The following is a 15,680-nucleotide window of genomic DNA, read 5'->3' as shown; positions in this document are numbered from 1 at the left end:
GTCATATTAAAACACACACACACACACACACACACACACACACACACACACACACACACACACCCAAACACATGACAGCAGAACAACTTGAACTCAAATTTCAAAGAAAATTTACTCATGGCGTAATGCTCGCTCCCCGCTGAGTGAAGCACATTTGACATTGTGGCGCAACCAGTAAAATCCGAATGTCCTAACTCGATAGAAAGCATAACGACTTTTCTCCCGAATCATCTTTCCGCTCATATGAATGATTCGTCGCCTTGCATCGCTAAACTTGACCACGATCGTTGAGGTCTTCGTACAGGCTCCTCTCTTGGCGTACTTTCGCTTCGCTATCCTTCTCACCATCTAGATAACACTGAGTCATTATCCTTGACGACACACAGGATTTTCGTATTCCCGACTCCCAAGGAAGTCGCCGCGGATTGCCACTTCGCTCGATTAGCGATTACTTTATTAGCTCTCAACTCAAGAGTCGGCGCTTTTCTTTTTCTTTCGCGAATCTTCGTTTGTCAACAAGACAGTTGTCGTGACAAGATAGCGTGCAGAAAAAAACCGGATGTATCAGGATCTCGCGCGCGCGAGATTTCGTTTTTATTTCTTCTCGCTATAGTTGGAGGAGCGAGAGCCGCCATGTTGTGTTTTCGTCTGCTCGAAATATGCGCAAAAGTCGTACATCATCCCAAAAAGCTCGGTCGTAAGTCGCGTTTTGGGTCATTATCCTTGACGATACACAGGATTTGCGTCTTCCCGACTCCTAAGGAAGTCGCCTCGGATTCTATCGTGCGCGAGATTTTTTTTTTTCTCATCGAGGAGCAAGAGCCGCCATGTATTGTTTTCGTCTGCTCGACTACAAATGCGCGAAAGTCGTAATTCATCCCCAAAAGCTCGGTCGTAAGTCGCGTTTTGGGGTGAGTCGTTCACTGGGGGTTCATTATATAGTAGAATGCATCCGTGGTAGCAAAATCGGTCGTAAAAAGGGGGTGGTCGTAAACAGGGGGGTCGCTAAGGGGGAGTTCTACTGTATTCAAACTTGCACAACCCCAAACCTGCTTCCCACCACCATCACTAACTAGCCTGATGTACTCAACATCCACTAAATTTTGACAAAAGAGATTTTTTTTAAACAAAAACCATAATAATTACTAATTTTCCAGACCAAATTGAGTTTTGGCGAGCCCAGACAAAATAGGTATACTCAGACACCTGTGTGACCTCATTTCTGACACTATGACATCATAACGTGACCAACTCAAACAATCACATCATTAACCTTTAGCACTCCAGATTCCAGCCAGCATTACTTCCCCTGTAGCCACATTATTTTGCTTACCTAGCGTAAGAATAACACCCACTAACTTTCAACACTTACAACTTCTTTGAAAATGCACTAATAAGCATGAAACATTGTGGTTGTGATGGGGTTATATTTAACATTAAAATATTTTTGTTTGCATGCATCAATTATTTTCTTAGCATAAATATAAATAGATTATCAAACCTTTGAAGTGTTCAAAGTTTCAAAGCTCTAGCTTCAAAAACGCCTTAGATAACGTCAATATTAAGTTATTATGTATCGAACATGACCCCCTGTGACCCTAAAACATGACGAGGGTCAATCAAACTTAGGTCAAATCAGGAGATTATCAAACCCTAAAAGTGTGCAAGGATTCAAAGCTCTAGCTTCAAAAACATCCGAGATAACCTCAACGCTAAGTTTTTATGAAACGAACATGACCCTGCTGTGACCCCAAAATTTTATGAGGGTCAACCAAACTGGGGTCACTCCGTGACATCATCAAACCCTAAAAGTGTGCAAAGTTTCAGAGGTCTAGCTTGAAAAACTTGCGAGATAACCACAACGTTAAGTTTTTTGTCCACGGACAGACGGCCAGCCGGCCATACAACCGAACACATATGAATCCTAATACTCACCAATTACTCAGGTGAGTCAAAAAACATTCACATAACCTGTGCTAAATCCTGTCAGCAAAATAACTTCATACCTGCTCCTGGGTGTTGAAGTTGAAGAGAGAAAAACAAACCTTGCTGACGACAGTTTCTGTCCACTGCAGATCATGGCCTTGACAGCAGTCCAGTCGCTGAGGATTCGCTCCAGCGCACGACGGCAGAAACGTGGTGGCTCAAGGTCATGCTCTGGCATTTCTAGATCTGAAAAAATGAAAATGACAACTTTCAGTATGAGTCACGGCACTTAGACGACATGCAACGTCAATTCAGTACTGAAATGAACGGTTTTCGCATCTTTCAAGACAATTGCGATGTAAAGAGAACACGCGAAGGCTTCAAAACATTCTTACCATGTAAACATAGCACCAACCTCCCAGATGAATGCAGGTACATTGCGAGAAATAACATGCCAACTTTATTGTTTGCGAATGATGGAATCAACCTGTCACTTTGAGTCGTTCGACATCAGGGGATGTCACTCAGTTGCTTGGGGGTCGTTCATTTTATTTGGAGCATGTTTATTTTTGTTTTACAAATAATTAACTGAATACTTAAGTGAGACGTATGCTCACGGGTACATTAAGAATAACTGTAACTCTGTTAGTTGCTAATCGATTAAACGGTGCAGAAGGTAATCCAATCGTAGAATGCATGGTCGGCGATTCAACCGTCAATACCAGACCTGCCTACCCCAAAAATAACAAGGAGTAATGAGCCCAGCCAAAAAGAGTAATCTGGTGTCAGAAAGAGTAGTTTTTCGTTGCAAAAGTAACGGCCATCGGTGGGTGTGACTCAAAGGAGAACCCAAATGAAGAATATGACACTACCTTGCCTGTAGACATCCTCATTTTTCTTCGAACGGAGAAATAGTTGTTCATAAAGTCTTGCAGGACACAATCATTCTTCTGCACACTTTCTGTTCATATTAGTTGCTTCGCAAAAATAAAATGTCATTGATTTTATCGAATTGTGAAGTCAGTCAAAACGACCCCAGAACACAGCACTGGGAAACTACACTGATTGGAACGATCTAGGATGATGTGGTTGTTTGTCCCGATGTGCTTCGCACAGTCATTCTTTCCTCTGTGTGCACATGAAAAATCACTGTGGCAAAGCGAACACAACACGTGGCTTAGTCCTTTCGATAGAGGTGTTTGCTGGAGCTAGCCACTCTCGGTAACAGTGACTCAACCGCAGGACTCTGAGACGTTCACAAGAACCCAGTCCTCTGCGGAAGAAGAAGAAGCAGGTCTCAGGCATGGCCAAGATTCTGAGTAGCTGGTTTTGTACTTCTGTTGAGCGGCTTTCTTCATTTTCGCTGCAATCGGACCACCACTGTAAACAGTTTCCTTGTCAGACTCTGACGGAGACTCTTTGTCCGTCTCATGGGGATTTTTCGCGCGTCGCTTCATTGCACTGCAAAAGACGTCGTCTACCTTGCTTGTGAACAGACCGGAAATTCGCATGTGCGCTCGCAAAGCTCGGTGAGCACAAAAATACGGATCAGATTTATATCGGGACGAAATGCAAAAATTTCTACTTTCGGTTTCTTAAAAATCGTATTTCTATCGCGTAGAGCGTAGTGGCGTAGTTTGGAATAAAAATCGTAGTAAATTACGCCCAAATCTTACGGGTAGGCAGGTCTGCAATACTCCCGAAATGTGCAAAGCCCCCACACACACAAAAGTAGATCTAACTCGACCTGTCCACAATTTATCCAAATGCCCGCAGAAAAATGTGCCTTGTCAAAAGTTCTAATCTATTGTCGTTACAGACAATATCGTTATTGAAACAATCACAGTGCGCTAAGAGATTTATAGAGCAAATCTTGAAAATAATTATTGAACTCAGCGCTAGGCGCTTCGTTCAATAATTCATTTTCTAGATTTGCTCTATAAATCTCTTAGCGCACTGTGATGTCTCAAGAACTTAAATTGTCAGTAAGTACTGGTGTCACATGACTGATGTGAACCAGTTGATTGGCTAATGGCGATGCGCTAAAACTGTTAGCGCACTCCAAGAGTGCGCTAACTTTTCCACCGAGCGTATTCTTCCGCCCTTTGCCTAAGCGAGAGTGTGCTCTCATTCTCAGAATTAATGAATGACATGTAGCTTATATTCTCCACAATACCAATGATTATGACCATAAATTTCCTGTTTCTCAATTAAAGCAGAAGTGGGGTTTTTTTCTGACAAGATTGCATGTGCCTGTGCCACAGTTGCCACTGATCTAAAAATAGAACCCGCTGTGTCTAATTTTTCAGTTTCGACTTGCGAAGATTCCTCTCATAATTATGCCATGTTAGTGGCGTGTAGCTTATTATCCACATTACCAAATGAGGAGTTAGTATACAATTCCCAGCAGCTAACAGAAAACACAAGTGTTATTCCGATAACGTAGCAGCTAGATCAGCACGTAGCAGACTGCATCTGTTCAGTAAATGAATGTTTTCCGAATTATTATTTCAAGGCAAGAACAATCGGAATCGAAAACGTGTAGGGTTTAGAACTTTCTTACCATATATAAGACTTATTACCAGCCTGCCTCATGCGTGCAGACTCAGTGCAACGTGACGAGCAATTTTTGTTTTTGAAATGAGACTCAGTGCAGTGGTTTGATTGCCATAGCGTAGCAGACGACATAAATCCCGCTCAGCAAATTAACATGTTGGGCAAATGTGAACGATAAAACGATGGGGATATAATACGTGTAGGGTTCAGAGCATTCTTACCGTTCATATTTAGTACCAGACTCCCCGATGAGTGAAGATACCACACGAGAAACATGCCACATTTATTTTGAAAATGTGCTTACCGTCGACCTTGGCAAGGGGCAAAACTCTGCACAGTCAACCTGTCGAAGCTCGATGAAGGTTTCGAATCGCAAATAACTAAGAGCACAGTCCTTTCTCCGAGTTTAAATGAGGTCTCTATGAAAGATCATCACTCTTTAGCTTAACGCTACACTGGAATTTACCAACAGAAATTAAAACAAGAGTTTGCGTGTGACGAAAGCACGACACACTTGAGACAGCCCACACAAAAGTAGATCTGACACAAACCTGACGTGACCACACAGTTACGTCTATCCAAATGCGCGTTGCAAAATGTGCGTTTTGAATCTTCTTTTTTCTCTGGCAGTACTGACAATATCGTTATTGAAACAATCCCAGTGCACTAAGGGATTTATAGAGCAAATCTCGAAAATAATTATTGAACTCAGCGCTATGCGCTTCGTTCAATAATGAATTTTCTCGATTTGCTCTATAAATCCCTTAGTGCACTGGGATGTCTCAATAACTTAAATAATAATAATAACCAGGGTATTTATATTCCTACAAAAAAAGCACATTACAATGACACAAAAACAAATACAGCAATCAAAAGAATACAAAATATACACATCAGGAAAGAATTTTTAGTCTGTCCAAAATATTATTGAGAATTTTGCCTCCGACTTCAAACTAGTTCAGGGTCCCCACTGGTTTTTAGAAACAAAATTCCATGACTTTTCCATGACTTTCCATGAGCCTCAATAACATTTTCCATGACTAGATCCACAGGTCGCCATTTCCGAACACGCAAACTTTTTATGTCTTGTCACTGCCAGTTTTGACACTGGCTTGCTTTGCACTGAATTTGAGTCAGTTTCTACGCAGTGTCTCTTCGACAAGCAAGTCAAGCATTTGCTACGCAGTCAGGTTATCGGTAATGTTTGCTGGTCCTGTCATTTCATTAAACTGGACCAGCCACTGTTTGTATTCATCTGCACTTTCGTAAATTCCGTTTCGTAACCGTCACTGTGACTTGACGAACTGTCATTTTTTTCACCGCGATACACAGTTCATTGCCAAGATCTTCCTCGGTAATTCGTTTCCGTACAGAAAATAGAGACAAATATACCAAGATAAAAGATCGCTCGACGGTCATGTACTACAGCCACAGCCAGCAAATGATTACTCCCTATACAGGGGAAGTAACTCACGCTGTCAACCGCTGTCTGCGAAGTGTGAGAAAGTTTTTTGCCTGCGATTATCAACTTTATGCAAGGTGTGTGGTGGAAATTTGACAGTTTCTTGAAAAATCGATTGATTAATATACTTACCCGAATCACATAAAAGCATTGACGCAGTCTAACATGCTTAAGGTCTGAAAAGGCTATCCGTCTTAAAGAATTTTAAAGGGAAGCAACCCAACACAAAAAGTGTAAATACAGGTATGGTAATGACCATCTACCCAGGGAGTTACCTCCCGTCCGGGTTACGTGACGTCACTTCCCCTGTAAACACCACGTGTAACTCATACGACTTAATAGACTAAAAAATCATATGCGGGGTTGGTGGGAGGGAATACACTATGTGATTCGGGTAAGTATATTAATCAAATGAAAATTTACTTAAAAATTTTCGATTAAATTACATATTCTTACTCCGAATCACATAAAAGCAGATAGCTTCAACAAGGCGGTGGGAATGAAAAAACCAAACTCACCTCAAACCCTTGCGAGGAACTGACCCCCTGCTATGAGCGCTGGGAAAGTTCTAGAGCCATCTTGCCTCACAGCAGAGACGTCCCTGAGGTAATAGTTGAGAAACACGTCCTCGGAACGCCAGTACGCCGTGCGTAGGACTTCATCCAGTTTATGAGACCGAAGGACGGCCAAAGAGGACGCCCAAGCCCTGGTTTCATGGGCTCGAGCAGAGTCCATGGGGAAGACAGGCAGTCCCCCCCCCTTTGTTCGCCAGGCTCCACACGTAAGCTTGCTTGATGAGCATGGACACCCAACGAGCCATGGTGGTTTTGGCAATATCCCTATTTCGTAACGTGTTCATAGAGATGAACAGTAGCTTTTGAAATTTGGACCTAAGCGGCTGAGCGCGGGCCAGGTAGATGCCAAGAGCTCGGACCGGGCAATTAACCGCGTCTGGGTCTCCGGGAGCCAGAATGGAAATCAAAGGCTTGACGTGAACCAGCGGAGAGGCCTGATTCTTTGCCAGGAAGTTAGGCCGGAAACGCAAAGAAATAATAATAATAATAATAATAAAGTGTATTTATATTGCGCCTATCCCTTACAAAAAACAAAAATATTTGGCTCTAAGCGCATTACAACATGTGTAGGGACTTGGTACAATCAAGTCTGACAAATACAATAACACAATATACAGTCGGTCTCTTGGGTAAAAATGGGAAAAGCAGCTTCGACATTTAAACACTGCTACTAAAAAATCCTCTAACAATGCATACTGCTTTACAATATAAAATATGCATTTATGTATAAATAGGAATTTGAAAAGGTTCTTATGATAAAAACTAACTAGCGAACGACGAAGAAGAAGAAGAATAAAACTATCAATGTCAATGTATAACAAGTCATTCAACGTAAATGGCTAAAGAACAACAAAGCAATGATGATAAAACAGTTATACTCAATGGCTAATAACGAGGCAGAACTAAATAGTATCGACACAAGATTAAAACAAAACATATTCCTGGAGACACATTTATACATGTATCAAATAATCAATATACAAAATACAGCCCTCGCACACTCGCACACACACGCCAAGGCACGTGTAGTCGCACTCATACACCGCGATAGCTATCGCGCGCACGTACAAGGAACAAAAACACGGAAATAAACAAGGAAACAGGCACATGAAATAGCAACCCGTCCCCAGCCGGCCCACAGCGCGCTACGATGGCTAGTGACCCCTCTCCTCAATGTGGCAGATACTGAACAGGCTAGGCGTCGAAGTATTGCCGGAAGAGGTGTGTTTTTAGAGAGGACTTGAAGGAGAGGAGAGAGGTAGAAAGGCGGACAGACATGGGCAGAGAGTTCCAAATAGAGGGAGCTGTGTAGATAAAGGCGCGCTTGCCGAAAGCGTTCAGTTTGATGCGTGGGACAACAAGGTGCCCTGCGTCAGCGGATCTGAGGTTGCGTGTGGGGACGTGTGGCTTTAAGAGCGAAGACAGGTAAGAAGGGGCAGAGTCGTCGTGAAGGCTACGGTAACACAGGGTAGCTATTTTATATGTTATGCGTGCTTTGACTGGTAGCCAGTGAAGGGTCATGAGGAGAGGGGTGACATGGTCGCGCTTGCGCTTGCGCAGCACAAGACGTGCTGCATTGTTCATGATGCGCTGTAGGCGGTCTAGCTTGGCGTCTGGGAGGCCGGCTAGGAGCGAGTTGCAGTAATCCAGTCTCGACAAAATAAAAGCCGAAACCAGTGTCTTGGTTGCGTCGAGGGAAAGAAGGTGTCTGATTTGGCTAATCCTCCGCATTTCAAGAAAGGCGGTTTTGCAGAGTGAGTTGATGTGGGCGTCCATTGACAGGCTACTGTCAAGGTGGACACCCAGGTTTTTTACTTTGGTGCTGAATGTGACTGTGGTATCAGAAAGCGTAAGACTGGATGTTTCTGAAAGAAGCTTTAAGTTTGATTGTTTGCCAACTGGCATGATCTCTGTCTTATCATCGTTCATCTTGAGCTTGTTGACTGTCATCCACTGTTTGATGTGATCGCTGCATGATTCTATTGACTGCACTAACTCTGTAAACTGTTTGGTGTGTGCGGATTTTTGTAGTTGAGTGTCGTCTGCGAACATGTGGTACAGGACATTCTGGTGCTTTATGACTTTGCCTAACGGCTGTATGTACATAGTGAATAACACTGGGCCTAACACAGATCCTTGTGGGACTCCATACTTTAGTATGGTGTCCTCGGAGTGCCTATTTTGGATCACAACAGCCTGAGTGCGTCCCGGTTTTTGAAGAGGCTGCCGATCTTCGTCTCGCCATTCCCGGATCCCGAGGCTTGGCAGACGGATGCATTGGCCTTTCCTTGGACAGGGCTCCAGGCCTACGCCTTTCCTCCCTTCCAGTTACTCGGCCGAGTAATTCGCAAGGCGAAAATGGAGGGTCCGGATCTCCTTCTGGTCGCGCCCCTGTGGCCCTCACATACTAACCCTAAATAGAGCCATCGGGCTCGTTAGAGATGTCCGCCGGGTCCCCTGACAGGGCGTGAATCTCGCTTCCCCTGCGAGCCGAAGCTACAAGCAGGAGAAAAAGAGTTTTGCGCGTAAGACTAGCGAAACTAGCCGTGACCAAGGGTTCAAATTCTGCGGAACGAAGAAATTCGAGTACCAGAAAGAGATCCCACTTCGGGAGGGAAGAACGAGTAGCAGACTCTTTGAGAGCAGCGCCCTTAATCACCCTTGAGATGACGCCGGTGACGTCAATCGAGCATCCCAACTGCCGTAACGTGACGGCGATGGCAGATCTTCGCACCCTCAAGGAGGAAGCAGACGCTCCTTGAGAGGAAAGAAAAGAGAGGTGGTTTGCGACGTGCATGGAACGAGGAGCCAGCGCGTCCAAACCACGGGCCTGACACCAGAGGTGCCTTTTTTTCGCCCCAAAGCAGACGAAAGCCCGATCCCACGACGCCCACGATCCACTGGCTGTGCACTAAGGCCGCCCAGTGTGAAAGTGCCCTTGAAGGGCCCCCCGCCATCACCAGAGTGGAGGACGGGGGGGTGGTGGGACCGGGAGCACTTCATTGGGGGTGAGGTTTGCTTCCAGAGCCACCTCGCCCCCTGCCGGGCGCCGATCTTTTTCTCGAGCCACGAGAAGCCGATCTGGCCTGCTTCTGTCCGGCAGGCTTGGAAGCACCAGAGGCCTGAGGCTGTTTAGGCGGAGCAGGCTGAGCCTGAGAAGACTTGGCCTGCTTGAACGCCTGCAGAGAGAAATCAGAGAACTGAGAATCCCTGTTCATCTGTATCTCTGTCTTCCTGGCGTCAAACACCAGACGGCCAAACAGAGAGCCCTCTGTTATAGGAGACGTTCGCAGCGTGTCACGAGTAGTCTGGTCCGTGAACTGAGAGTGACCCAGGAAAAGATCCCTCCGGCTCATGACCGTATGAGCGTACTGCATCGCTGACAACCTCATTTGCTCTTCGTTGACTCTGGCCAGAGCCGACAGAAGAGTGGAGATGTCATCAGCGTCCTGCTCGACCGCAAGGACAAAAGGGTCCAGCGTCTCGGTCATAGCCCTGGCAAGGGAACGCAGAAGTGTCTCGGAGATCGAAGCTAGCTCTAAAAGCTGGCGACTAATCTCCTCCGACGCCATGAGGGTTTGTTCCGGAAGTACAATCCCCGAATCGCTCTTGATAGGCTTTGCCAGCAAAGAAGCCATTTCCGGTGTGACCGGGAGCGGTGCACGCGGAAGCGCAAAAGGAGCAACCCAAGAACGACCTGTCTTCGGCAAAGTAAACTTCTTGTGATGTGTGGGCACAAAAGAAGAAGCTTGGGTGTCCGAAGCAAGTTCCGGAGCCGGTCCATAAGGTACAAGTAAAGGAACAGGAATGCCAGGTTGCGTCCTTCCCGCAGGAGAGGGCCGTGCCAAAACCTGAGAGAGCTGGTAAGCCACTGATGGGGATTCAGCAAAACGGAAGCGAGAAGCATCCTCCTTCGCGTAACGAAAGTCCGCCATCGCGGAGGGGGCGGCGGAAGCTGACGTAGGCAAAGCCGAAGCCCCCTCCGCAAAGTATCTGGATGTAACTTCCGCCGCATCTTCAAGCGCCAGCCGAAGCTGAGACGGAAATCCAGAACGAGAAGCTTCACTGACTACAGACTGCGTGTCTGCATAGTCGAGCGAAACATCCCGACCATAGTCCACTGAACCGGCGGCAGGTTGGTGTACAGAGAAACCGGAAACCGGAGAACCTGTAGGGCGGAAGGCATCCTGGCTCATAACCTGATCAACAGGAAACGCAGAGCCGGAAGACGCAGCAACCATTGCCGCCGGAACGGAACCGGTAGTCGACATCGCACTAGGCAAGTGCAGCGAAGACTGTCCCGGAAGTTCGAAGGACGTACCCGGTCTCTCACCCACTGACAACCGTGTAGGAGCAGCGTGAAAGAGACTAGGAAATCCGGGCGGAGCCGGAAGCGCTGCCGACGAAGCCGCGTAAAGCGGAAGCGTCTGCTGCGAGGACTGGGGCCGGAAGCCCGGTGGCCCGAAGGCCAGTCCACAGTCGACACCGGCAGTGACCTTCATGGGTGTGCTGGATTGACCTTCGCTTCCGGGTAAACCCGGAAACGCGACTCCCGCAAGCGGAAGCCGCCCTTGCTCAGTCATAGCCGTACTCGCTATACGATCAGGCTTAGAAAGAGCAGCATATCCTGACTGGCAGGAAGTTTGCAGGTAGTGAGCCTGCGACCAAGAACTGTTGCTCAAAAGAGAGCGTCCGGTGGCTTCACTAGAGCCGGCGGAGCAGTTCAACTTACGTCTGAGCTCCAGGCAAGAGCCGTAGACGACGAGAGAGAACCAACATCACGGGCGGGCATCTCCGAAGGGCACACAAGAGATGCCAGAGAGCGGACGCCACCCACTGCCGACGAAAGCGGAGAGCTGAGAGCCGGCGTGGCTCGCTGTAATTCGTCACGCACCAGGCTTCGAATTTCTGGAACAAGCGAGCTCAAAATCGAAGAAACCATATCAGCTTGCCCCGAGCCCGAAACGGAGGCCGAGCGAGCTGACACAGACACAGTTGTAACAGGTCTGCTAGACTGCCCCCCAGCATTAAGGCTATCAGGGGCAGAAATGGGTACCGACAAAACGACGTTTCTAGCTTCGTCAGAAACCAACACGAGAGCAGAACTTTTAGGCACAGGTTTTTCCGAGGAAGATTTTGCCTTAATCCGGCCCTTGGCATCACCCTTACCGCGTTTCTTATCGCTATCAGCCATAATGACCAACGCGCAAAACACAGCAAACAACAACAAAGTTACTGAGCAAAAATTTAACAAGTCCAAACAAGGACGAAAATTTGTCAATAACAACGAAAATTCCTGTCAACAATAAAGACAAAATGGAAAGAGCTCACCAAAAACGTAATGGCAAGCCAGTAAGACGGGTTAGGTGGCCGGTGGGTGCCCAAAGAACACCTGCAAGCAGCCACTCACGGAGCCAAAAAATTCGAGGACCTTCTCAGTGTAGGCTGAATAGTCGTATGAGTTACACGTGGTGTTTACAGGGGAAGTGACGTCACGTAACCCGGACGGGAGGTAACTCCCTGGGTAGATGGTCATTACCATACCTGTATTTACACTTTTTGTGTTGGGTTGCTTCCCTTTAAAATTCTTTAAGACGGGTAGCCTTTTCAGACCTTAAGCATGTTAGACTGCGTCAATGCTTTTATGTGATTCGGAGTAAGAATATGTAATTTAATATGCGGTTAAAAAGTTAACGAATTTTCAACATTATTGTTTGTTTTTTAAAGATGTCTCAAAAACTATTCAAGATAGAAAGTTCCAGTTTTGCACATCAATTATGTAAAGCATTTGCAGGAAGCTGAACTTGTGTGTCTAGTACAAATGGTATGGAAAATAAGTTTTTTTAGACTGTTTTTTTTTTGTATTAAATTTTGTCGAGAATGCGATCAATGTGACAAGGTCATCAGCAAAAAAGTGATCGGTTTAGCTTTCAGAGCAACAAGTTAGAACTGCTTGTGACAAGAGTTTAACACCTTTATCACATACTCTTTCTGCTATTTTTGTGAAAGCAGACTATGCGATATTCCGTTACAGTCATACACAGCTTCACATAACAAAAATCCTGTGCTCATTCTAATTAATACATTCAAAAAATTCTTTTTGTATTTAAAATGTATTTCTATGCCGTTTATCTATATACAGTCAAAATATTGCACAAATATATATTTAAGGAGTGTTTTTTAAAAGACAAAAAAGTACCATCCGCTAGGTAGGTTTGCCCCCTTAATGTGTCTGAAGCAAAATAACACTGGTTATGCATAGATCAGGAATTTTTCTCTACCAATATGTCTGAATCAATGCAAGTGGTGTATATGAAAAAGTGGCTCACCTAGATATCTAAGCATATGTTCTGCAAAAGGTTTAACTTATAATTCTGTGTATATATGTGTTAAGTGTGTGTTCTGTGCTATTTGGTGGGAAGTCACTAGCTTTGTGTCTGTCACTATCCCAAGTTTGACATGACATTCTCTTTGTTACTACTATAACCTTGGCACAACATTTCAGGATATCTCTCTCAGACATGGTGAACAGTGGCTGACCTCAAACAGTTTGTAAGAACAGCTGCCAGGGACTTACCAAAAAATCAGAATCAGAATGAGTAAACTGTTGCATGCTTGTGATTATTTGGTTGAGCATTGCAAACAGCACAGCAATTTGTCTAAACACTTAGCATGCTTGGAACCTCTAACACACATACACACACACATGCGCTAGCAAGCCCACGTAGGCATACATATTCAAACAAACACTTATAAACCTCTTAGTCTGTTTGTATGAACTGAAATTTGACAAAGTTCGAACAGGTTTTCAGTGACACATACTGAGATGCTTTTTGTTGCAGGGGTCTCAGCCCTGAATGTGATGTGTCTCTGGTACAGGCAATGAGAGCTCACCGTCAGCTATGTGGGCCTTGCGGGCAGTGGCCACTCGGGTGCGAATGGGTCGGTGCTGTCGCTGCTCCACAAGTTGTCTGCCAACTGTCTGCACCAGGAAAAGCAGGATGTTCTCCCCCCTGGGACATACAATACATGCCTCTTTCACAATACCTGGACCAAGACAAGAAAACATAACTCTATTGCTCCGTCACAGAAATTGCTAAAGCATGGGGTCAGTGAATAACAAAGGCAAATTAAGGTGGAGGTTAAGTCAACTAATATGTACGAAAGTCACAGTTTTCAATTGTTTTTTGACCAGTACTCTTGATTTCTGAACCATTGTGTTCCTAAGACTCTGCACTTTGCTTTGATATGAAGCTCACTGTGTATTATTTGATAAAATGTAATAGTCGCTAATGAATGAAGTAATTATTTTTTTCCACAATTTAGGTATATACTGTGACTAAATGGAACCTTGCAGTGACGAGGGTATCATTGCAATATTTGGTCTTCATCCTTATGTACCTGTGTTCGCATGTTTAGTTTTGATTATCTGCTAGAGGTAGGAAGTAGATATCAGCGAAATATTAATTATGGCTGCCATTTGCATTTCATATTTTCCAAAATATCTACTTTCTCTAGCAGATAATCAAAACCAAACAACCAAATTAACACGGGTACATAAGGATGTAGACTAACTGTTGCGGTGATACAGTCAAACCTGCCCTTAAGACCTCCTGTCTAAGGAGACCACCTGTCTAAGGAGACCACCCCAAAGACAAAGTATTCCCAAGGGTTTTTGCTATATAAATGACCTGTGTAAAGAGACCACCTGCCTGTCGAGACCAAAGACCACCCAATTTCGGTCCCAAAACACAGTTTCAACCTGTCAACCAGGGTTCCACACAACCCCAAAAGTCAAGGGTATTCATACCCTTTCAGGAAAAAAGTAAAGAGTTTTTATAACCCTTCCAGATTTTTCACAGGGTATGAGTGACAATCGGTGTATCCATGAAATGTCATTTTTTCCCATATGATTGCCTGTCTGGTAGTTATCACCTTTGCCATTTTGACGTTGTGACAATACATGTATATCATAGTGTATCATTGCATTCAAGTCTTTTTTTCTTTCTTTTTTACTTCAATGGATACCTCTTTTTCTATTATGTCGCGAGTTTTCGTGTAATTTTCTTTGGATTGTAAAATTAAAATGATGAACTGTCTGAATTGATGAATGTTTCTTTGAAAGTTTACTCAGCTGTGATTCATTCAAGAACACAATCACAAAGACTGCAGCAAAAAGAGAAACAAAGAATTACAGAATGAAACCAACTGTATTAACTTCAAAAACCAGCATCATCATCATTATGACTTGTGATTAAATCCTATCAGTAAACAGCACAACTGACTAGAATAGACTGTCTTTGCACCTACTTCAATAAACCCGTTACCCATAATGATACTGACTCATACTGACTCACTGCTGCTCTGGCTGCAACCGCCAAACGACAATTTTGTCTGTTTGGGGTCGGGTTTTTGTTCTTTCGTTTTGCGAGGCATTTTTTTTTAGCAGGCGACAGCACCGGATAGGCTAAAGCGAACAGTGCCATCGAGATGATCAGTTTAAAGATATCGCGCAGTTTGAGGACAAGGGAGGCAACCTCTGCTTAACGGCGTGTCAGCGTGTACTTTAGTGGTCTCAGTAGCTAGAGCAGGCGGCCTGCGTGCTGCTGCTTGTAAACTAGCAAAGGCATACCCTTTCAGCGTTTGACTTGTACGTTTTTTTACCTCTTTGGAAGAAAACGGTTACGTTATTATACCTCTTCAGAGAGCATCTCGTTCATGATTTGGAGGGTCAAAGGGTATTATACCCTTAATTCTACGTGATGTGGAACCCTGGTCAACCACCCGACGTCTTTTCCAAACAAACCCACCACACATTAGTGATTACAGTGCAGAACATGAGGTCAAGTATGGTCCATGACAGTTTTATGGCCTGACCTGATCTCATTGAGGCTTGACAGTCACCCACCCTCACTTTCCCAAAGAAAACATCCCGGCACACGTAAGCCCCCGGGCATCTAGACCGCTAATTGCAAGCGCTCGTCTGTGAGGAGTGCCAAGCGGTGTCTGTCTGTCTGTCTGTGTGTGTGTGTGTGTGTGTGTGTGTGCTGTGTGTGTGTGCTGTATGTGTGTGTGTGTGTGTGTGTGTGTGTGTGTGGCTGTGTGTGTGGCTGTATGTGTGTGGCTGTGTGAGTGACTTCCACATGTGAAAAGAACGTTTC

At 44.9% G+C, this 15,680-nt stretch overlaps 1 protein-coding gene across 1 annotated transcript in view; it reads right to left on the bottom strand.

The window, feature by feature from the left end:
* Positions 1-15,680, bottom strand: part of LOC138979834 (E3 ubiquitin-protein ligase UBR5-like) — a gene marked incomplete in the record, with an annotated part of 271,386 nt that overhangs the window by 109,297 nt on the left and 146,409 nt on the right. The window contains 2 exon segments of the mRNA XM_070352585.1: positions 2,046-2,172; positions 13,414-13,532. Coding sequence (XP_070208686.1) covers positions 2,046-2,172; positions 13,414-13,532 — 246 coding nt within the window.

The sequence above is a fragment of the Littorina saxatilis genome, linkage group LG11 (genome assembly GCF_037325665.1).
Source record: "Littorina saxatilis isolate snail1 linkage group LG11, US_GU_Lsax_2.0, whole genome shotgun sequence".
In the NCBI taxonomy this organism is placed as follows: domain Eukaryota; kingdom Metazoa; phylum Mollusca; class Gastropoda; order Littorinimorpha; family Littorinidae; genus Littorina; species Littorina saxatilis.
The sequence above is the reverse complement of the archived record's forward strand: the minus strand, read 5'-3'. Positions and strand labels throughout refer to the sequence as shown.